The sequence below is a fragment of the Gopherus evgoodei genome, chromosome 6 (assembly GCF_007399415.2).
Source record: "Gopherus evgoodei ecotype Sinaloan lineage chromosome 6, rGopEvg1_v1.p, whole genome shotgun sequence".
NCBI lineage: Eukaryota > Metazoa > Chordata > Testudines > Testudinidae > Gopherus > Gopherus evgoodei.
The window spans coordinates 90647442-90672688 of NC_044327.1; the positions used below are offsets into that span (position 1 = coordinate 90647442).

General features: G+C 37.4%; 1 protein-coding gene across 2 annotated transcripts in view; it reads right to left on the minus strand.

Moving 5' to 3' along the window:
- Nucleotides 1-25247, minus strand: part of AP3B1 (adaptor related protein complex 3 subunit beta 1) — a 312676-nt gene that overhangs the window by 7261 nt on the left and 280168 nt on the right. For both annotated transcript variants that reach the window (XM_030566153.1, XM_030566152.1), the window contains exons 24-26: nt 23745-23829; nt 10279-10376; nt 4755-4893 (exon numbers count right to left, since the gene is read on the minus strand). In XM_030566153.1, the coding sequence (XP_030422013.1) occupies nt 4755-4893; nt 10279-10376; nt 23745-23829 (322 nt within the window). The remainder of the gene's footprint in view (nt 1-4754; nt 4894-10278; nt 10377-23744; nt 23830-25247) is intronic.

Genomic DNA, 25247 nt, shown 5'->3' on the forward strand with positions numbered 1-25247 from the left:
CAGCTTCTCAGCAGAGTGGGTGTCTGTACCCCACAATTAAGAAGCCACGGAAGCAGAACAATTCCAGCAACTGCTTCATAGGAAGATTTCAGTTCCCTTGAGCTCCCATGCCAGAACCATCTGGAAGCCAAATATTCAGAAGAGGTTCTGGACTGAAGCAGGGCAGAATGGGTCTTCAGAAAGTGCTACTGCCCCGCCTCAGTATTCTTCAATTGATAAGGAAGACCTCATTGGTTAACCAGTGGGAAAACAGATTTGGGTTCCAATGAGTTAACATGGAATAGTTACAAATATGCCCGTCAATTTCTCTTCTTTACTTATTCTTAGTATGTGGGTCACGTCCCCTCTTACTGACTGGTTGGAAGCGGCTGCAGCGATTATATATATTGTGCCTTCAGCTGATGGGACTTGCATACCAACGTTAGGCCAGGTTTCTTTTCTCAAAGTTACTAAAAACTGGAAAGTGCTATTCACACAGAGAATCAATTTCCCAGCTGGATCTTTGAGACTGATCCTGAATACACACACAAATACAGATACACAAAAAATACACCCCAATTCTACGATCCCCATACTAACGGGGTGGGAAGATTATTGATCAGACGACATTATCCTTCTCTGAAAACAGAAATTGTATAGTAACCCCAAACTCACTTTCCTTTGAGAGACAGTCTGTTAATTCCTCACATCTGGCACATGATAGGCAGTGAAACAACAGGGAGGGATGAGCACAATCAGCATATTAGACTGAAGTACAAGAGGACAGAGAAAGGCTACTGAAGAATCAATGCAGGTACTGTAGGGTTCCATTTTTTGGTATTTTATGAAAATGTGTATATTGGACCAGATTGTTGTTCTTCCACTTTCTTCAGCCAATACACAGGACTTCAATACTCATCTGCTATAATATACTCATAATCCTGTGTCCCCAGTATATTTTTGATCTAGGTAGAGATGGTATCATAGTCAGGGCCTTCTTTCTTCTTTGATTTGGGTGACTTCTTATACTGTCTTTTCTTTTTAAGATTAAGCTTCTGGACTCTCAGCTATCACTACAGATGTTAAAGTTGTAAGAAAGGTAGGTATGCAATAGTTGCATTTTTGTGTTTTGGATTTGGGTAAAACGCTGGGAAGAGAATAGTGTGATTCCTGTTGAAGATTTGTTTGGCTACAGAGTTGACTAGTGTCCTTAGGGCCATAGTGTTGTAATGGAGTATGAGATAACAAATCTCTACTAACAAGGCTTCTAAGTTCTGATGCTGTCTGGGGAGAAGACTTGACCATTACAAAGACCACTTTAACAGTTAGGAATGAGATGGACATTGAACTCATTGTTTCAAAAGCTGTAACAGACCATGAAACAATAGATTAAGGGCAATAAAAAGTTTGAGGTTTCATTATCTCCAACAAGGCAATCCAGCTACATTGGGTTGAACCTTTTCCATATCAAACCAGAAGACTCACCTTATTACTGCCATGTGTCCTTTCAGAGTGTTGGCCCATGGTCAGGCCATCCTGAAGGAATTTCACACAAGAAAATATGTAGATGACAATGTAGTTATTGTTTCTTTCTTTCTAAGCCACCTCATGCTATCATTTGATTTTTACTGAATGTGGATTCTTTGCTAGCTGCAAGGAGAGCTGTGTGAGATAACTGTCTGAATATCTAGCTCAACTCATCTAACTCTGTTCAGCATCCACTTTGCTAGGCTCAGGTTTTTCATTTCACTCAGTGATCAGGCCTGCGTTAGTAAATCTCTAAAGACAGAAGTTCTATAACAACTGTGTTCCTAGCCACATCAATTTGAAGTACAGCTCAGATGGCCACGAGATTGGGGAAATGAATACCAACTTGGTCAGAAGGGGTTTCAGGGCATGGAGGAGAAGTAATATACTTTCGTATGGCACCAAATGCTGGACATTGAGGAAGAGACAAGAGCAGATCTTGAATATAGTGGAAATGAAAATGTTAAAATGCATGCTTGGAGTTACAAGGATGGACCATATTTGGAACAAACTTATTAGGGGAAGTATGAAGGTGGTACCAATTACAGAAAAGTTGAGGGAATCCAGGCTTAGATGGTTTGGGCATATGAAAAAAAGACTGGAAAAATATATAGGAAACAGGGTTCTTAACGTAGAAGTGGCGGGTATGAGAAGGGCTGGAAGAGCAAAAAATAGATGGATGTATGTCATACAATAGGATTTGATTAGCTATGGAGTTTCTGAGGAACTGCTTCAAGACAGACTGCAACTGAGAAGAAAGACTTGAAGATCCGACCTCATACACATGGGACTAAGGCTAAAAGAAGAAGAAGGGGAAGGAATACAGATATCAGAGAGTCTTGGGATGGCCTGGTTCTCCACTCCATTATATTAGTTTAAACAGACAATTCTATTGACCTCAGTGGAATTATACAAGCATAAAACCAAAGCAAAGGAACAGTGAATCAGGTCCAGTGTGTTCTTCACATCTGGCCCTGTGATCTTATCTCTGAGCAACAGATTTCTCTCTTCTGTCTGCTACTACCTACAGGTTGATGAGCTACTATTGTATTTTGGGACAGATGGAAGTGTAGTGTTCAAAGACCATTTCCCTGTGTAGACTCATCTTTTTGAGCTAATTTGCTTGACACTTCAGATGTCTTTTATGTGCATGATATTGAGTCACATTATATGATACTTTGCCGATTACAAGAAGGCCATGATTTTCTGAATTACGAAGTCTTAATTATTCTCACTTTTTTTCAGTGGAGTATGCGAAAGTCTGCAATGACTGTAACTATAGTTGTAAAAACTTTTTTTGTGTTGTTAAAAGACCAAATGAGGAAGGGTTTGTAAGGGAAGTGGAAGGATATGAAAGCAAACGTGAGGAACCTTTAAGTGTCTCCATCTGATGGGGATGTGCAATTCTACTTTTTGAAAGTCAAGTGAGGAAATTTGCTGGATGAATGCTGGTGAGGATTGAGGCTTGTGTCTCAATCTGCAATTTCTTGTTCATGGGTGGTCTGTTGAGAACCCTAAAGTCTGTTATGCTCTTCAACCCTCCAGGTTTCTTAATATACATGAAAAAATGGAATAAAACTGCCAAGAAATTCTCCTGGAGCATGGGGAGCAACCTACATTATTGTCCATTTGGAGAAGTGCGGGGCAATGAGAAGTGTGCACAAGAACCAATTTCTGGGGGTTCTCTGATGACCTCAGCTGCACAAAGCAATCTACAGGGTTCTTCTCTAATTCAGTTATTTATCTTCTTATTTGAGCAAGCGTGCTAAAAATAGCAGGCGTATGTTGTAGCTTAGAGCTCAGACCAGGGGGCTGAGCAGCCTTGAAAGCCTGAGTTGCTGCCCAAGTCGCAATGTCCGCACCGCTATTTTTTAGCAAGCTAGCACGGCTGTCTACCCAGTCCATGAGGCTTGCTCCCAGCTTCAGCGTAAACATATCCAATGTTATCCCACTAATCCCGTAGTGTCTGAGGTAAAACAGCATTCCATGGCTGACCGTATCAAATGCCACAGGGAAGTGCAGATGACACAATGTTCCTGCAGTGCTTCAAAATGACCTGTTACATGAACGGGCTGAATTCAAACAAAGGAAAATCAGATTATCAATCTTCTGTGGAATGAGTGGTTCCTAGCATTCCAAAAGGCTCTCTCAGAAGTGGGTGATTTTCTCAGAAAACACAGAAATGTATTCTTGAATGTAAACCAGAAGGGGTCAGATCTCAACCTGGTGGAGGATGTTCAATTCAGAACAGGCAGGTATAGCTTCCATTTCCTAAATCCTCTTCCAGTTCAGAAATCAGTTCCAGGGATTGACTAGCTGTGAGGGTAGGGGCAGGGATTACTTGCGAAAAGCCAAGTAGGATAAGCAAATCTTCCAGACATTAAATCTTGGGAATGTCATATCTATGTCAAACAGCATCTCAGTGAGGTCTCCTAGAAAACATTTGGTGTTTAGAGGTCTAGAAATTAAGTGCATCCACACGTTAGACTTGTTTCTGCATTTGCCACATAATTGCACGACTTCTGAAAATTTTAACCAATTTTTTTCAAAAGTCACCTACATTTCAAGGAACGTCAATGGGATTTAGACTCCTAAATGCCCAAGTCACATTTGGGAGCAAGGCTCCAAAATAATTTAGACACTTTCAAAATATTACCCTTTTTTCCTCTAGGTGTCCCCTTCTGTATTTGAGGTTGGACTAGAAAAGGATCGCTACTTTGAGTGGTCTTCAATTAATCTAGGTCTTTGGTGCCTAAGTAGACAGAAAGGATGGGAAGAGCTAGAGTCAGGGCCTGAGTCAACACCCACTCAGGATTCTGTGATGCAGGCCAGGTCAGGAGTTTCTTTGGATGAGGTCATGGATGATAAAATCTTCCTAACCACTGATCAGTAACAGGCTGCTGCATTTTGAACCAAACGGAGATATTTTTAAAGGAAGCCAACAACTAGATAAGTAAGGACTGTTGTAAATCAGGATGTAGGCAGATTGGTAGATCTGAATGGAGAAAGTAGCTTGAGATTGGTTTTCCTTCATGATTACGAAATTTAGATATACAAAAGGAAGGAAAAGCTTAAAAATCAAATCAATCAAGAGAAAATATTTAAAAATGCCTTTTGGAACTCTGAATCTGGACTCTTATTTTTCTCACAATTCTCAAGTGAAACTCCACTCTACATCTATAAATGTAAGGTTATGCACATTGACACCGAATCACTTTGTTCCACTGCATGTGTCAGCCTTAGCTTACCTGTGTATGTTATCTTGACCAGATGGAACAACACCCAAGTTTGCTGCCTTTACCACCTTCTCAAGTAACACAAGACGAGTGGAATTCTGTGGAGCAACAGTGATTGTTGCAGAGGTCTCATTCATTCCAGTTAGCACTCCTGAAACATTAAGAGTAGTGTGTTTTTTTAAAATACTACTTTAGGAAATCTACAAAAACAAGTATATGGTCTGTTACTGAATAAGAGCAAAAAGACAAACTTCATTTTTCTTGGTTTCCTAGAAGAAAATTACATATAAAATTAAACTATTTATCAAGAAACTGACTTTAAAAAATTGAAGTATGTGTAGATTTATAGAAAAGCCCAATTAACTTGTGATTTTAAAATAATTTAATGTCACTGAAAAGAAAATAGCAATAACTGAACAATGATGTGATATTAATAAATTTGTGTGCAACTAAAGTAGTTCCTTTTCAGAAAGAATACATAATATAGAATACAGAAAACATACAGATATAAAATATTAAACAAAAATTTTGAAATAAGACAAATTTGAACTATAGGCCACATCTAAAGAACTTTTTCCAATCGTGTAAGAACAAAACCACTATATTCAGTTGTAATTTCATTGCAGATTATTCTCTGAATTTCATATCTTTTCTCTTCGCCGTCAGATCAGTTTAATTCATGAAGTTAAAATTATCAGATCAGAAACTGAGAAACACTGTTTACTCTGCTAGAATCTGTCTCTTAAGGAATGTAATGATAAACTATATTTGATTAAAATACATCACTATAAAATACAGCTAAAATGTCAGCCCTCCATGCTATCATATGAATTAAAAAATGGAATAAAAATGAAAGGAGAAATGTAATTCAATAAGGCTATATATGAGAATTTTTTTTCCAACATCAACACCAAGTGCATAGAACTGCATTTAGTAGGTCATCTATGTTAATTAAAATCTGGAAGAAACGCCCCTAGAGAGTTTCATGAGTCCTTATATGAAAATCCTGCAGGAATCTATGCTATATTCAGATACTAAAAACTGTTTGTAAAAACAATGAAATTTAGGACCTTAAGTAGAAGCGGTAAAGAATTAAACCAGCGTCAGATATTTATATGCACAATAAAATTAAGTAATCAAAACTATTTAAAATGCTCAAAAATCCTACCCTCTTAGAAATGTATACACAATATATTGCAAAGTCCATTCAGATGCTTAATAAATTTGATTTTAAAAAGTCAACATAGCCATACATTAGAATTTGAATCAGTTTTTGTTTTACAAAATCTGAAATTCTGGATTAAAAAAACAATAAATAAGTAATACAGGGGATATTTTAGAACATGATTTACTCATGACAAAAGCAAAAATAAATATCTACCTTCTATAAAAACATCAGCATTAGCATTATCTAACCTTGGAAATAGTACATTCTGTTTCAGACTGTTTAACTTCAATATTAGGCAAAAGCTTTAAAAACTACATAAGCAATCTAAAGCTGCTTTTAAGCAGAGCACAGGCACTGACATAACACTGCTGAGAGATGTGTGTACTCATTTAGGATTTAAACCTTCTCCATTAAGCTCTATTGAAGAGCAAATGCTGAATAAATGAATGCAACTATGTTTATGTTAAAAGCCTGTTTCCCACAGCATGTAATTAAAGGAAATGTTGTACAAAGCCAGTACTTTTGTCAAGCTCCTGTAAATGGAAAGATGGATAGCACTCAGAGAAGTGAATGCATTGCTTCATATTTAACCTTAACACTCTTGTCATTAATGGTTTGTCTAACTTGTTCTATAAAAGACAAGGTACTGCTCCATTGAAGTAAAATTAAAAAAATCAACTAAACCATGCTTTTCAGAACAGAAGATTCATTATCGTTGACTAATGTATTGGCATAAAGAAAAGTAACATCCTATCAAGTAAGGCACACATTCAATCTGCCTTTCCACCCCCCTTTATTTTTAACTCATGCTGTTTTATTGTTATAGGCAATTTGTACCACTCAGCATGACAGTGTAAACTGAATCAAGATTAATTTACATGCAAAAGAACACTTAGGAGAGCAGCATGGTAAGCAAATGTATTGTCTCGATTGCTGAGGTGGAAAAGAACCTGGAAAGAAAAAAAGGTGCTCTAATTAAGGGGCATCAAATATGATTGCTTGTGGTAGTTAAGGGCCAGAAAACAGTAAATGTCTGACCATTTAAAGAATTAGCATCTTGCTTATTAGGAACACAAGTTAGATGCATAAATCTTAATAAAATTAAGTAAATGTGTTTTTTTAATCCCTGGCATTTCTAAATTAAAATGTGCCATGTATCCTTGACTAACTTAAAAATTTTGTAAAATTATCAATTACATTTTTATCTATGGAAAAAATGGTAAAATGAAGCCAATTAAAACAACTATGTTTATATACTTTAAAAATAAAAATATTAATGGTAAAATACCAATTAATAACCCAGTTATAAAAAACATGTGCCACCTTTAACGTTGCATTACTCATTGGAATCTAAGAAAACTTTGGTCACTGCACAGAAAGGCAATTAATTTGGGTTAATTAAGTATTACAATGAATCAAGAATACACAGCTTGAATAATAAAAGGAAATGAAATTGGAAAAAAGTTATACTGATGCAAAATACAGCTGATATATTGTCATCTATCAGGGAAGACTGAGCTCAAGTCTATTCCCATTCAAGTTAACTGGACTTTTGCCATTGATTTCAAAAGGAATAGAGTCAGGCAATATGACATGAGGATAGAGGCCCCTGTGCAACAGTCCTTACTCAGACAGAATTCCCACTGAAGCCAAGTGGAGTTTTGTCTGAGTAAGTGCTGCGGATATGGCATGGAATGCTGACGCCTTAGACTGAAACAAGTATTTAAAATAACAAAATTAATTAGTCCATTGCTTCCAAATGGTCAAATCACAACATTAACTAAGTGGCTGCTCAAGACTGTATGGATAGGCAATGATTTACCCTGAAAGAGGTTTCCCCAGTTCAGAACTAAAGACAGTGAGTTAGTGTTGCACAGCTCAGTATATGATGTTGCCACTAGGAAACCTTCACAGGCATGAATATTCAGCACCCTGTCTGTACCCCTCCTTCTTATGCAATGGGGGAAAAGGAAATACACAAAATGTGACTCACAATGCAAAGCAGCATAGTGTAACTGAGTGAAGATGGGAAAGAGTAAATTGTTTTCTTGCATGTTGCTATAATGTTGTATGTTCCATCCTTAGTATTATTAGATTGCACATGCAATTTAGACCTAAAAATTCTTAAAAGCCATGTGTATCTTCTCATTTTTCCCCATACAAATTTGTTGCCACCCTTACTTCCCACTTCTCCACCATTTCCTATTATTAACTTTGAATGCAAACATAAAACAAAGTATCTCAAGATACAAGGTTTGAAACATTTTATTTCCAAAATAAGGAAAAAAAAAGTGTAAAAATCGGATTTATTTAGAGAATGAAATAAAATCAAAGTTAACATGGAATGGAAACACATTTGTTAACTTCTAAGCTGACCTGCATTTTACTCTAGTAAGATTTGTGTTGCTAAAATTTGAGGAAATTGATTTCTTATTTTGATCTGGGATTTTCATTTAGCAAGCCCATAGAGCAAGTCTCTTAAAATACTCCAACCTATTCCTAGAGCTGTGTAACAAATAAATACACATGTAAAGTTTAGAATTGAGACCTCTATTACCAAGAGTTTTCTAAAACAGCTGAAATCTATAACTAAAAAGATGCTATAGAGGAGCTTTTTAAACATGTGGTAAATTTGCCTGCATCAAAGAATGAATTCAGGAAGACAGAAAGAACGACACAGAAATGCCAAGAGACCTTCATGGATTTACAAATACTTCATATAAACAAAATTTCAAATAGCTTTATTCAGAGTAGCCTTTCTGCTCTATTAAACACAGCAAACAGCTGCCAGATTTATTCAGACAAATAATCAACAACCATAGAAGTAAAATGGCAGAAGAAAAAAGAATTTTGGCAACAACTCCACAGAGGACCATAGTGATACTCAAAGTGCACTTCTTCTATGTTCTCATGGTTCTGTATGATCAGTCAGGGGGAAAAAAGCCCTCAGACAAAGCAAAGAATAGCAAATGAGCAAATATCAAGCAAGCAAGCAAAAAAAAAAAGTAAGGAAAGGAGTACAATAACCTTCTTTATTTACAGTATACCTCTACCTACAATTTTAAGAAGGGAACATTTTAAAACAAATGTGCCAAAGCCTCATTTAATCACTCACCTTGGTTTGCTGAGCAGGTGTAAAGCAGTGAGGCAAGCTTTAGCCAGCAAAGAGTAAGAACAGCAAATAAGTATCAATTGGTTAAGAAAAAAATTCACAATCCTAACTTTTCACTGCCGTGATCAACTTCACAGAAAACAATATAAGTAACAGACTGCATTCTTAATCATTTAAAATATAAAAGTAACTAAGAAATGATGCAAAAGTGATTATTAATAATATATAGCATTGCATAGGATTACTCGTTGGTGTTCTTGACTGCTTGATAGATATACTGGGTTTCTGAGCTTTACACAGCCATGAGATGGAGTCCCATGGGTACATTCTCATCTCAGTGGGAAAGGATTTACGCATATAAATCCCCATTCATTGAGATGGATGACAATATACCATTGTAAATTTGAAAATGCATCCAAAGCTCAAGCTTTTGGACTTGAAAAGTACTACAGTAAATTTGAACAAAATTCTTAGCTGTGTGCATTGTTCAATTTAACATGTAGTAAAACCAGCTATAATAATTTTTTTATTATTCATACAGTAAGAACCATGCAAATTATCAAATGCATTTGAGTCGAGGCCAAGCCACAATCATGCATTTTACAGAAATGTTGATTTTCTTTAAAAGCACTACATTAAGAAAATTGTCAGCCGAGGTATAGACAACAACATGGTTTCTTTCTAAAATGCTACACCAAACGGAAGCCAAAGAGTTTGTTTTTAATAGTAAGAAGCGTTGTTTTAAAGGGGTCTGATTGTAATGAACTTCAAAGTAGTTGGGAGAAAAAGTACATTAACTCTACACTAGCAATAGCTTGGAATAAAGACTAATAAAAGCAGACATCATTGTATTAGCACACATTTGTATTATTTCTCTGCGCTGGTGGGTCTAAAATTCCTGCCATTAGCACTAATATGAAATGCATTAGTGAGCAATGTTAGGAAACCATAACTCTCAGGGCCAAAAGGTTGATTATGGACTATGTATGAAGAGGGACTGTTTGTTTTTTTTTTAGAAGTTATATTAATCAGTTGTCAAGTACCACTGGAACGCACACTGTGTGCTTCTGAAGGTGTTTTCTAAACCAAGCCATTAGTATGAGATTGAAAGTGAATGCACAGAATAGCATCAATAGCTACATACATGAAGTGATTTCTGGGCATCTGTATAGATGTGCAAGTGAAAAAGCATTGCAGTGCACGCACACGGAAATAAAAAATGCATTTATCAAAGTTACTGAAATAATATTTCTCACCTTGCTCTGTTTTAAAGTCCTTCTCTGACATAGTGACAGGTAAAAGTAGTTCTCCAACAGGGGGCTGAATATTAACATTGAAGTTATCTTCCTTTGTACTGAGAGAAGAGAAATTACACAGAACAAATATTTTGGTAAGACAATATTTTATATAACCAAAATTAAATTGGAGCAAATATATTACCAACTGATACTGTAGAACTTACCTTTCTGATTTTCATTTTCCTAATCCAAAATCTTGCTAATTCTCACCAAAAATCTGGCTGCCTCATCCTACTTCCCAGCACAGATGCAAGAGCAAGGTGCTGCAGTGAGCTTTTGTATTTCTAATGTTACTTTTATTGCTATGCACATGTTCTTGTCAACGAAAAAGTATCAGATATCTGAAACCAAACTACACACTTGCTAAAATTCAACCTTACATGATTTTTTAAAAACTGTTTGCAAATTAACAAATGAACAAAGTTCAATAATCAGCAACATCCTAGCAATTAGTCTGAATTAGCAAGATTCTACTTTTCTTGTTTTAATACCACCAGTAAGTCCAAAGAATCTTCTTACACAAAGTATAATATCCAGGAACAAATATTTTAACAATCTTTCTATTTAGTATGAACGAGACAGAATATTGTCTGAGAAACATAGAAAAAACTAATTTGAAAAGCAAGAAAAATATTTTATCAGTTCAATTTTGAAAACGTCTCATTTTTTGACACAGTAAAAAGTAGGCTATTGGTTGATCAGAAGCCTTGACAGAAACTCTCTCAAAGCTGGGACTAGTTTTCATAACAGCGGATAGTTTAAAAAAAACATACAAACAAACAACAAAATAGCACATTAGCAGTATCCTGCTATTAAAAAACAATATATGTTACATATTCCTTCTTAACCCCTTTCCTTCCCACAAAAAAGACAAACACCGTTCACCTCATTCTCTGGAAGGATCAAATTAGTTGTACCTGAAACGAATTTTACAGAAATTCAAGATATGTGGACATTACCATGTTTCGTTGGCTGACTACGATATGCGACATCCAGTTAAGAATGCATTTACAACTAAAATCTTGTTCTAGCCATAGGGCAAGTGAAATTTTGGAAAGATAAAAAAATCCCTTCATTAACTGGTGTGCCAAAGAATCAGCAAATATTGATTGCTTGTATGCCTGAGTTATCCTACTTAAACATATTGGTACAATCATTAGTAGTACAAAAATCAATTGATTAATATCCATGATATTTAAATTAATCTCAAACATTTGCTATTGATTTTTTATAATGTTTTCACCTTAGAAGTCTGAAATTAGATTGGCTGATGTAGGAAACACATCATGTAGGATGATTAATATAGAAGTCATATTCTTCCTCTGATTAAAAAAATTACAAGACAAAGTATCTGAAATCAGAAAAATATTTATGTCCCAGTTACTGTATTTTAACCAGTTGCTACAAATTTAGCAACAGAAACACTTAGAAGATACATTTTATATATTCTAAAATTATTTGATTTTTAAAACCCATGATATGCTTTTAAATGCCAAATGAAGATGTGTCAAATGTAATGTAGCAGAATAATAACTGACATTAATACTCTAAATCTAAGCTCAGTAAATATATACTAAAATGATTCTTTAAAGTCTGGCTGAGATAAGCTTTATAATGATTTATGTCACAGGTTGCTATTCCATTTTATAAATAAATTTTAACTCTATTCCTACTTACAATCCTGACATTCATTATTTTTCTTATATAGTCTGAATGTTGTCAGTTTATCTAATGACAACAGAACACTGAAATAGCAAGGATGGAATCAGCATACGTTGAGACTGAAGTGGGCTGAGACATAGGATTTAACAATTATATTATTTCACTGTAGTATTTTTTTCATATGAGAACATCAGGAATTTGGGAGTGAAAGAGTGACTCTTTAGCCAATTGCTCCAGATAACATTTTTTTTATATGGGTTAAGTGGCTTGTTTGAACTCAAATGGCTATAAGGGGATTCAACACTACCTTCATAATAATTTAACAAAACAAAACCAAAACACTTTCAAAATGTAACCAAGAACCATTATGGGATAATTTAGCATGCTGTTGGATCTACTGCAGACCATGCTATTTATACATTAATCTGACCTACTGTATTGACAACATAGTGTCGCCAGATGTATACAATCTAATCCTTTTATAGTGGGAAAGTATCAATGTAGCTTGGCTCCTACATAAGTATTCTAAAGCAGTGGGAGAGGACTCTTATTAAGTACTGTCCAATCCAGCGGCTCTTGAGATCATGCAGAGGTCTTCCAGCGAGTACATCAGCTAAACTAGATATTTGCCTAGTTTCTGAACAGGCTACATAAAAAGCATGAATGAAGACAATACAAACTAAAATTTCATACATGGGACCCTAGGCAATTGCCCTGCTTGCCACCCCCTTAATGGTGGCCCTGAGAGTAGGAATAGACTCAATACGGAGAAAAATGTAATTGTTGCTGTCGCTTCATTGTCTCCTGGAATGACAAGGCTCACAAGTGAAAAACAGGCTCAAGTATCACACTGAAATGCAAGTACAATATTTATATTCCAATTGAATTATTTTATAATTATATGGTATAAATGAGAAAGTAAGCAATTTTTCAATAGTGTGCTGTGCCACTTTTGTATTTTTATGTCTGATTTGTAGGAAAGTAGTTTTTAAGTGAGGTGAAGCTTGGGGTACACAAGATAAATCAGACTCCTGAAAAGGGTACAGTAGTCTGGAGAGGTTGAGAACCACTGGTCCAACCAAACAATCCTCTCTCCCCCCAAAGTAACAAACTTATTAATATTTCTTAATAAAGCCATTAAAATAGTTTCCATCTCCTCCAACTTTATCAATAGGTTTTCTGCTCACTGGACGTCCGGAAGTCTTGTTGCTTTTTCTTATGATCATTAGGTGAGATTTACTTTATTTCAAGCTAGAATTGCTGAGATCCAGCATACTTTGATACAGTACAATAGTTTTTCAGCTGCAGAAAACCATTCCTGCTTTGCTCCAATCACTATAATTCTCTTTACACTGAATATCAGTGACTCTAAATTTTGGTATTTTTTCCAGGCCTATAATCCCTACATAGGGATCTGTGATGTGGTGCATATCCCACATATGAACACAACTATGCTACCTGGCTGCACTTGGTGAGTAGGCCTGGCTTAATTAAAGATGAAACCCAGCTGGGAAAGGAGCTCAGTGGTGACTATAAAGAAAGGAAACAGATTAGAAAGAGACTGCAGGAGAGAAACTTTGTAGTCACTCTCTGGGACTAGAGAGTTGAAAGCCTAGGCGGGTCAAGGAGGAAGCCTAGGGAGAGAGATGGCCCTGGGATCCTCTCCTGAGTACAGAAGTCTGGCAGGGGGCTAGGAGAAACACAGAACAACCATTGAGATGGAGAAAGCTCTAGCAGTATAACTTGATAAGACAGGATTAGGACGTTGCAGGGAGAGACCACTGGGAGGTGTTCAATTAAGGAATATAGAGAGATGAAAGCTCAAGCCTGAACAGGGCAAAAGTGGGTTGATTTTTGTACTTGTAGTTGGAGATTTTGCTGGAAGGTTCCACAGGAGAGCCCTGTGAGTCCTGGCCCTGAAAGAACGGTGAACTTAGAGAGGCAGTGGAGAGACTGCTTCATAAAGAGGCCACAGCAGGAAGATGTCAAGGGAGGCAGCAGTAAGGAGCCTGATGGAACAGACTTTGCATGCTGGTTATAGGGTCCCTGGACTGGAAACCAAAATAGTGGAAGGTGGCAGGAAGCCCTGAGAAGAGAATAAGGATGACGAAGGTGAGTAAAGGGTGTGAGGACTACAGAACCCAGAGTCAGGATTAAAGACCTTTCGTAAGGATGCTGGACTTGCAATCATTTGGACTTTGTTACTCTGGAAGGTTTGAGTCTAAAACATGACCTGACCAGAGGTCTGAGTTGCCAGAAGAGGCAGACCACAGTAGGACTGGAGCGACTATTGTCAGGGGACACTAACCACGAAAGAGCTGCTGCACCATGCACTGCCACAAAGAGGTGTTCCAATAGCGAGCCCACCCTCTACAGGAGCCAAAAGCACTAACGTGTGTAGTGGGTCCTCTTTTATATCTAATTTAATTATGGATATAATTTTTTAAAAGTCATCATATTAAATACTTAATTAAAAGTGTTTGCTACTAAATACAAATCTGGATAGTAAGACAATGTCATTTGCATAAAATAATGTAACTAAGAACTGAATTTAACCCTATTTAAAATTAATTTAACTACTATATATCAAAACCTGTGAGAAATATTTCATAGCTTAAAAGTTCCTATTAGAAATAGTTTTCAAAGTCCCAGAAGAATGGTTAAGACTACACTGAAACAGCTCTTGTAAATGCTCTTGCTTCAAGTCTCTTGGGAGATTACGTTTATAATAAAATACAACAGAGAAGAAAATTTGTCAAACCAGGTGAAGAATTACAAATAGCCAAGGGTACATAAAATCTGCATGGGAAGATTTCTCCAGTTTTCAAACCAGAAGGGCTTAAGCATTTTCTGATGGTAGAAGTTACAACCTTAGTACAGAATAAGAGCCTCTCAATTAAAAGTATGCTCAGGAGCCTTGCAAGAAAAGGCTAGGATGTCTGATAAGAGATTCTGTTGTGGAGTGGCGTATTAAGTATGGAGTAGTACTCTTAGCGAGGTACAGAGCAAGCTAGGTCTTAGCATTATTCTACTGTTACCTGAAAAAAGGTATTAAACTGTAGAGAGACATGATGGGTGAGGTAATATATTTTATTGGACCAACTTCTGTTGGTGACAGAAACAAGCTTTTGAGCCACACAGCTCTTTTGAAGGCTTTCACCATATGCCTGGCATTATCTCACACTACCTGGGTGCTAGATCCAATACATCAAAGAAAGTTTACAAACACAGGAACCAAGGAGGAGAAACAATCTACTTAATAGATTAAATGACATTACAAGATCATGTTTGATCATTTAGGAAGAGCATGATTTAAATTTTCTCTGGGATGCTTGCAACAGAAGGTTGTTCTGTCACTTGTCACTTTTCTGTTCTTTTGCCAGTTTGCTCCCAAAGAATCCAGTTGACACCTGGCACTGTTTGGACCAGTCTGTCCTGGATCACTTATGCAAAAACCATAAGTGGCTGTTTACCAGATGATCTTGAGGAAGAAGTCCTCTTATCCATGATAATGGTAGACTTAGCAGGCAAGGACAGCTGTGTCTACTTCTGAAACAAATGTAAATAGTATTACCACTTAGAAATATACAAAACATTAGAGTATTGCCTGTTAATTCTCTAAGTTTTTATACCATGGTTATCACCACAGTATTTGAGCACCTATCAACTTCTTCAAAGGATTCAAAAGTCAACTACTGACCTCTACAGGCTGGCACCCACTGATTTTGATAATGCTTTCAAAGTCACAGTAAAGAGGATGCCTGCTTCTTTAATGGAGACCTTGCTACAAAGTTAGCCTCCTCCTATTCCCTTGATAACCATAAGAGTAATACCATGCTAGGACATGGTCTTGAACATGGAGAGAAACACACTGATTCTAATTTCCCATTGTTTATATTCAAAGAGATACAAAGAGCAGGAAGAAAAGTTAGGAGAGAAAGAATAATAATATTTAAGTTTCCTCTTGATTTCACCTTTTTGAGATGTTTGGATTTTCTCTACTTTTCCAGCTAATCTCTTCGAGGAAAGGAAGAGAAGCATCTGGCTAAGAAAGGCCCTGGATTTGCACAGGTGGGAGCAGTTGTTCAGACCCAGCATTGCCCCCTCCAGGTCAGCCATCCAGTCTGATGCACTTGCTTTCTGGAAATGGGCCAATTAGTGCCTGGCTCTAGAGTGACTGATAGTGGAGGGAAGAGCACCAGATTGCTTGTCTTAATGTCCAAAAGTTTTAAATAAATAAGTACGTACATACACACCCCAAGCGATAACTTACTGACCAGCTAACAAAGCACTGTCCAGGGAAACACCATATGCAGAGGTGAAAATGCGACAGAGTGATATGAAAGCTGTTTTCTCTCTAACAACTGCCTTTGGCACATTTTTTATATAGCTTCTTGTACATTATGATTCAGATGCTATTACATGAGTCAAACAAGTCAGTGTCTATACCTGAGTAAACATGCATTTTTTTTTTAAACTGACTTTTCAGGAAGAATAGGATCAGGCTTGGTAAATAACTTCTGGTTTTGTAGTATCAATATTTTTGTGAGAAGGTTGGATGTTAGAGTACCTGACTGATCCTTTTCTTTTTCTTCTTGATTGCAGATAGACATCCTGCTCAGGTAGATTTCAGGGTACAGAGATGCCTGAACGAAGGGAGGATACTTGCTTCTTCAAAAATATGCATCTCTAAGAGATCTGGGGAAAAGGAGCACCTGTACCCTTAAAAGAATATGCAGCAAGAGATTTCATGAGTAGGAAGAGACTGAAGAGAGCAGGTCTAGATCCCTTCTTGGCAGTTTCCACAAAAAAATCTGCTAGATTTCCCCTCCCTGACAAACCAACCTCTGGCTTTTCTGTGCAAATATGCCATTCAGAGAGGCTACCCAAGTGGGGGTAGATCGATGCAGAGCATCATCTCCCCTCTTTCCCAGCAGCAGATCAAAGTACTGCCAGGAGCAGAGCACAGACTGGCCCTTAATGGTTCCAGTGGCAGTACTGGGAGGAGCAGGAGCTCAGTTCTTGGGGCTGGGTTTAGTAACCAGACCTGTATCTATTACCATCTCTCTGCCATCTTTCAATGTGTGCTGCGTTCCCTTGACCCCAAGTCTGCTCGTTATTTTGAGGGAGAGGAATGGAGTGCATACAAGCACTTCTTCCCATTCCACTTCAGCTCTCTCCCCCTCTCAGTAGCTGTGGTGACATCCTGCCCACTCCCACTCCTCAGGCTCTTAGATTTTGGGTGTGACATTGCACTCCATATTCTTCATGGAAATATGCTTTTGATATGGATATGCCATAATTGAGATATACTTCATGCAAGATGGTTCATGTACGATATCATTGGAAAGGTTATGACTTACTGAATTTGGTTATCCAATTTGTATGCATGTATCATTTTTATATCTGAAGTTAGGAATATTGACCATTTATCTGTATTTCAAAAGTGCTACCTTGGGTGATACCTACAACTAGCCCTTCTGGTACAACAATGAAAAAGCCAGACAGGGCTGATGGCCCATCAGCAAAGACAACAGACTGTGAAAGAGCTTAGTCTTCCTGTGGACAGCCCGGACAGCCTAGGACTAATGGCTGCTAGGACCCTGCAGAGATATGTGACTGAGTCACCTGATACTGGAACCCCCCTTGGAATGCCAGTGTTTTTCCAGTGGAAGACAAAGGGTTCCCACCATACACAAAAGCTATATAAGACAGGGGAGTGACATCATCGTGGTTCTCCTAGGCCTCCTCCCCCACCTCCTCTCAAGAGAGACACCAGGGAAACACCTGGAAGCAAGAACTGAACTGGGGAGAGAAGAGCGCAAGCTTATAAAAATTCACCCTCTCCCTCAATGTGAAGAGAGAGATGCACAACTTCTTACCTCCCCCAGTTAGAAATTGCACAAACTGGGTTTAATAATACAACAAATTTATTAACTATAAAAGATAGATTTTAAGTGATTATAAGAGATAGCAAACAGAACAAAGCAAATTACTGAGCAAATAAAACAAAACACTCAGACTAAACTTAATACACTAAAGAAATTGGCTGCAAATAGTAATTTCTCACCCTAAATGTTGTTTCAGGCAGATTACAAAGATTCTTGAAAGCCAGCTGCACTGGCCTGCAGTTTGAAACTTCAGGTATTACTCACAGGCTAAATATCCTTCCAGCCTGGGCTCAACTCATAGACTCAAGGACTGGAAGGGACCTCGAGAGGTCATCGAGTCCAGTCCCCTGCCCTCATGACAGGACCAAATACTGTCTAGACCATCCCTAATAGACATTTATCTAACCTACTCTTAAATATCTCCAGAGATGGAGATTCCACTGCTTCCCTAGGCAATCCATTCCAGTATCCAACTACCCTGACAGTTAGGAACTTTTTCCTAATGTCCAACCTAAATCTCCCTTGCTGCAGTTTAAGCCCATTGCTTCTTGTTCTATCATTGGAGGCTAAGGTGAACAAGTTCTCTCCCTCCTCCTGATGACACCCTTTTAGATACCTGAAAACTGCTATCATGTCCCCTCTCAGTCTTCTCTTTTCCAAACTAAACAAACCCAATTCCTTCAGCCTTCCTTCATAGGTCATGTTCTCAAGACCTTTAATCATTCTTCTTGCTCTTCTCTGGACCCTCTCCAATTTCTCCACATCTTTCTTGAAATGCGGTGCCCACAACTGGACACAATACTCCAGTTGAGGTCTAACCAGCGCAGAGTAAAGCGGAAGAATGTGATTCTGGGATGCATTAACAGGTGTGTTGTAAACAAGACACGAGAAGTTATTCTTCCGCTTTACTCTGTGCTGGTTAGGCCTCAACTGGAGTATTGGGCTTAAACTGCAGCAAGGGAGATTTAGGTTGGACATTAGGAAAAAGTTCCTAACTGTCAGGGTAGTTGGACACTGGAATGGATTGCCTAGGGAAGTAGTGGAATCTCCATCTCTGGAGATATTTAAGAGTAGGTTAGATAAATGTCTATTAGGGATGGTCTAGACAGTATTTGGTCCTGCCATGAGGGCAGGGGACTGGACTCGATGACCTCTCGAGGTCCCTTCCAGTCCTAGAGTCTATGAGTCGAGCCCAGGCTGGAAGGATGTTTAGCTTGTGAGGAATACCTGAAGTTTCAAACTGCAGGCCAGTGCAGCTGGCTTTCAAGAATCTTTGTAATCTGCCTGAAACAACATTTAGGGTGAGAAATTACTATTTGTAGCCAATTTCTTTAGTGTATTAAGTTTAGTCTGAGTGTTTTGTTTTATTTGCTCAGTAATTTGCTTTGTTCTGTTTGCTATCTCTTATAATCACTTAAAATCTATCTTTTATAGTTAATAAATTTGTTGTATTATTAAACCCAGTTTGTGCAATTTCTAACTGGGGGGGGGGGAGAAGTTGTGCATCTCTCTCTTCACATTGAGGGAGAGGGTGAATTTTTATGAGCTTGCACTGTGCAGATTTTTCTACACAGTGCAAGACAATATACCCCCCTTGAGTCTGCACTCAAAGGGAGGTGGGCACCTGAGTGCTGGGGCAAGTCCCTTAAGCTGAGTCTTCACAGAACTGATCTCAGTGTCTTGTGTCTTTGTGCAGCTGGGTGTGGCCCTGCCTGTGTGTGTGCTAGAGGAGGCTTAAGAGCCTGGCTCAGCAAGACAGGTTAAAGGCTGACAGAACAGGTGGGCTCAGTGGTATCTCAGTACATCAGGTGGCACCTTAAAGGGGAGCAACCCATCACACTGGGGAGACACTAACAGCACAGGCTTCTTCCCTTCCTCCACATAAGAGTCCTGACGGCCTGCCACAGAATTTTTCCAGGGATCAGGAAGTGGAGGGAAAGGAGAACAGGTTCTTTTCACATCCAGCATTAGCCCATCTCTAGAAGTTTGTATGTTTTTTTGTGGGTTTTTTTTTGGTGGGAGAGGGAGGAACACACTTGTTTCCCCTTTCCCAGATCTTTTAGGGCAGTAGATACTCCAAGCAATAGGAGTCCTTCCCTTCTCTTCAAGCAACTGCCACGTTTGACCCAAGTTGGAAACCCTAAATATACAACTCACTCTCTCTCTCTCGCACACACATATACACATGGTGTCTGTGTACACACACGTACATGCTTTTTAGAAGATGAAGATTGGCAATTTACTCATCCTGACCCTCAGTTTTTTTTTCTTCTAAAAACACACATAAAAAGCATTATTGTATAGAAATTAAGTGAAAGGGGAAAAAGTGCATTTGCTGAGAGATCGCACAAGAAAGGCAGTGATGTTCTCACTATGAGTAGACAGGATGAGCAACCTAATGTATGTTCTAAATAAATGCATTAGGAACAGTTTTCAAGTTAAAGAGTTTCTCCTTTCTCTCTAATTAGGTATGTGATCTTCGAAAGCTTTGCTTAATAAAATAGTGCTTATTAGGGAGGTCTTTCAAAGCTCTCAGAGCTTTCAACGCTGTATATTACAGTTTCTCCTTCACTGCCCTTGATATGTTCAAGATCTTTTAAAAGAAGTGATCTAAATATTTTATTAGTCATTCTTGCTTTTTTCTTAATATAGTTTGCATTTATTGAACTACTAACACTACAACATCTCGAAGCAGACAGGCAGTGTTTACTATGCAAAACACACAGTCAATGATTGGCATCTAAGACCAATTGATCTACACACTACCACTATCTCCCAACCCCCACAAGCACTACTACAAAGCTATTGATTTAAACACTGCCGATCGGTTTCCATTTTCTGATTTTGGGCAGGCCAATTAAGAAAGTGAGTAATTGTGATTACACTGCTTCAGGATCAATTACATTTGATGCAAGACAAAGTGCTCCTTTTGGTAAAACGTAGGCTAATAATTATGATCGGGGAACTGCTTCATATGCGCCAAACAGCTCAAATAAATGACATACATATATATCTTCATGCAAGACAATACAGCAAAATAAAGATGTTAGGACACATTTTGTCAAAATATTCTTGAAATAATTCACACATCCACACACAAGCTTTTGAACAAAAACACTTTCTAGAAAGTATCGAGAGTTAAAAGAATTGCCATTGACTGGATTTTAAACAGATTCACATGGGTGAAAGACCATCATAAAACACAGAATCACCTAATATACATATACATACGACAAGGATTTTTAGAACAATAAAACAGCAAATTTTACTCAAAGTACATTTATCTTTATTCTTCCCCCTTCAACAGTATTCTCAAATATCGAAGGTTTTATTAATCAGTGAGGCAAACAAAGTAAGCAATTCCTATTCTTAATTTAACTTTAAACTTAGTGTTTAGCTTGAGCTTTGTCATTGGGTTCACATTGTCCAAATCATTAAAATGAATACAGGACTGGTGTCTGAAGCAAATCTATTTACAGTGATGTTACTCATAGTCTGGTTGGTGTTCAGGAATATTGATCTGTCTTGTTTGTCTAATAGGAAAATAATAAACAATTACCAGGCAATGTTGGAGAAAGTAATCAGTTTTTATATATCACTAATATAGCAGACCTCCCAAAACATAAAGGTGATGATCTGCATAAAATCAATGTGTTATGCTACATTGCTTATACTCATCACTGCAGAGATTCTCAGCAATAAATGGTGTACGATTGGAACTGAATCATTTACATGCTTAAAAGATGTACTTAAAAATATTTGCTGTTTTTAAAAAGAATGTATATGCTTGTTTAAATATTCTGACATTATATGTAATTTTAAAATAAAAAAGCTAACTACGTTTGTGTTTAGAGAAACAGATACCTCACATTTTTGTAACAATTTTGAAGTTGCATTGCCTAGAACTCTGCTTCCCTCGTTATGTCAAAACAAAGCTTGTGCTGGACTAATGTGCTGTACAGTAAAATAAGCTTAGTTTTTAAAGACTTCAGATCAGTTCCTGATTATCAATGCTGCTGTCATCATCCAGAAAGACACAATAGCATAACTTGTGCATATGCTACATGCCATAGGTATCATGCTGGAGATAAGAATATCTTTAAAATAACCTCAGCTAGGGACTTAGCATACAAAGGAATATCACAAGGAAAGGGTTGTTGAGAAAAACATTTTCAGTAGTAAGCTCTCATGAAAAAAGAGAAAATGTAACTTCTGTATTGGCTCTTCTTGAGTGGCATGTTTAACATATATGAAAGCACAGTAGCTTTTCTACTATAAATCTCGTATCCCCAGTCTTTAAGAATCTATAAGCTTCCAAACTACCAATGATCACTGTACCCTATTTTTAAAAAAATATTAAACAAACAAACAAACAAGAGTACAGAACTTTCTACAAGGAAAGACAGTTTTCACCTAACTAGTTTTGGGCATTGTGATAGGGTTGACAATTCCATAACCAGGTGGTGTGGCAAGTGATGAGAAAAGTTTCTTGCAATATTTGTTTCAGGATATGTTAAGGGGAAAGTAAAGACTAGCAAGCAGGTTAATTTAGTGACATGGGCAAAAGAGTTTGGATTCTGCTACTATTTTTGCATGAATTCACGTTGCCTGACAATGGAGCTCCCAATGGGTAAGCAGGCACTTTTTCTGCTTAAATCAAAATATGTAAGGAACTTAGATACAATGCAGGCTCTTAGGCATGATAATGATAAGCGAAGTATATATAAAAACATATATGCAAGGCATATTTGGCAGACACTAGTGGGCCAGCCACCTACTAATTTCTCCCCCAGCTTCTCCCAATCTCTTTTTTCACTATTAGGAAGAGGCTTCTCTTACTTGCCAATCTGGAGGTGGTTTACTTGGGTGACAAACACTACACCCTATTACATAGGCTCTGGACAATCAGGATGGCCTTTTAAGGGTATTAAATCCCTTAGGTTTTGTGTGTTTTGATTTGCAAACTCTTGTAACAGAGGAAGAAACTATACTAATAAAGGCACTATACTAGACCCTGGGGTCAACTGCTCCCTATGGGAACAAGAAAGGGGTGGTCCAATCCAAAGAGAGACGCTAATGCTATAGGCAGGCAAATGCTTTCAGCTGATTAAGTAAAAATGCAGTATCCAGGTAAAGGAAAGGCTAGGAAAGCTCAAGAAACTATTATATATATATATATAAAGATTGGCTGCAGAGCATTAGGCTGACTGTTCTTCAAATAGAGCAGGAGTCCCTCAAAGATGATTGTTGCTGCATGTATATTAGCACTCAACTTTTGGCTCTGATACTTTTCTTTGGTTTCATTTTGTTTTTTGATTTTATGTTAGTAAATTACATATTAAAATGTTTCTGAAAATTCAGTTACAACAAATGGTAGGATCCATCTGCAACCTCAGAGTTACCAAACTAAACTTGTGAAAAGAACAGAACCACAAACAGGTCAGGTACCTAACAGAAGAAACTGATTTGTTCAGATTTGAAAGTGCACTGTTTGACTTTACTATATGTGCATAAGTTAATTCTCATCAAGTATCACAAACTTTCAAAAATCATTTGGAAATATACTGATAGGAAAAATAGTGGAATAGTAAAGTTTACAAGGTAACTATGCCTCATTTCTCTATATACCTCTTGAATGTCCATTTTATGAGATATTTTGCCCAATTCTGTAACAAATACCAAAAATACAATAAGCACTTTTCCCATAAAAATTCTAGTTAGGCTTCAAACTAGTTCAAAAAATAATCAGAGCAAATTCAATTATGTTTTTAATTTAGTTGGGGAAGAAGTTGTGTAAAAAAGACAACAATTTCTCCCTTCAATTTCCATTCAGAACAATCAAATGTTAAAACAAAACAAAAACAAACTTACCACAACTGGAAACTGGCAGTCTGAGTAGAATCACAAAAGTCAATACCCATTGAGACAGTAATGGATTCCTCAGGCTCAAGAAATTCTAGAATAGAACATGTAAATTAAGCATTCAAAAAAAAAATCTGATCAGCCAATCTAAATACAAAAATCTGATAACATGTAAAACAAATGTTTACAGCTTCTTTAAACTTGGAGAGGTTCTGAGCAAATTTTGTATTTTTATTTTTTAAAGTGTCTTGGGAGAAACTTCCTACAATAAATGCATTTTAAATATTACCATTAAAATCTAATCATACCATTAGTGAATGAATGCTTCAGATTAAAAGAGCAGGGACATATAATTACAGAAAAAACATTAAGGTCACTTGTTATCTATTTGCTTGGGTGCAGATGCAGTATCTGCATTTCATTCAGCATGACACCACTTATTCACTGAATCTGAAAACTGAAGAGCAAGACAGCACAAGAGCACTAGTAAAATGCACACTACTGTACAGTGATGGGGAAAATCAAGTTTAAAAAATTCTATAGTCAATGTGGCCTACTTCTCTCCAAATTTTGTTTGCACTAGTTACATAGGAGGCTGGGAAGATTATGGACCTAAAATGGAGGATATGCCTTCATTTTACAAGCAGTGCAGAATGCAGCACTTCCTAAATGAAGACATCAAGAGTAAGTTCACTGTTTGTTTCTTAAACCTCTTCAGAGCCAGATCACCATTCTAACCCTACACTATTGCAGACTGAAGGACTTAGGATAGGACTTGCAGACTGAAGGATTAGGTGAGGTGCTGGGTCCTTCTTTGATACCAAAGGAACATATACAAAAACTGGTTGTTGGGGAGAACTTCAACTAGAGAACAGTACAAGAGAAACAACACACAGGAAGGTAATTGAACAGATGCCATTTCAAAAAGGAACATCAAATTAAAAATGTCTGGACAGAGAAAATTTTTGTGCTACTGTGTTCTACATATTTAGGAAATCAGAAGGAGTCAGCTCTTTAATGATGGGGAGAAATATGAAGAAGTCTGACAGCAGTAAAACAAATTGTGGAAAAATGCAGAAAACCCAGGGGAGGAGGGTTTCAAATAATGTAGAATAATGGAGGGAAAACAGGAAGTGCTTCAAGAAAGTCAAGTCTGTATAAGGATCTGTGTGGCATCTAGAAAGAAATACTCCATGCCCCATTTGCCACTATTACTGGGCAGAACTCCAGCTGCAGAGGCTACAGAGTAAGTTTGGAAAACTGATAAGAATGCCTGGCTACACAGACACTTGCACTGTGCTCTCCTGGTGGAATTACAGGACTTAACTTTCTTAAAGTAGACAATACCCATGAGAAACATAAAGAATACAAAATGTACTGAAAAGGATAAGACACAGGTGGGTATAAAAACTTCAGATCCAGAAGAAATTGAGGAAGAATGTAGAAAACTTGAGCACAAGCAAATCAGACAAGCAACAACATAGAAGGAAATAAAAATTACATAATAGAATT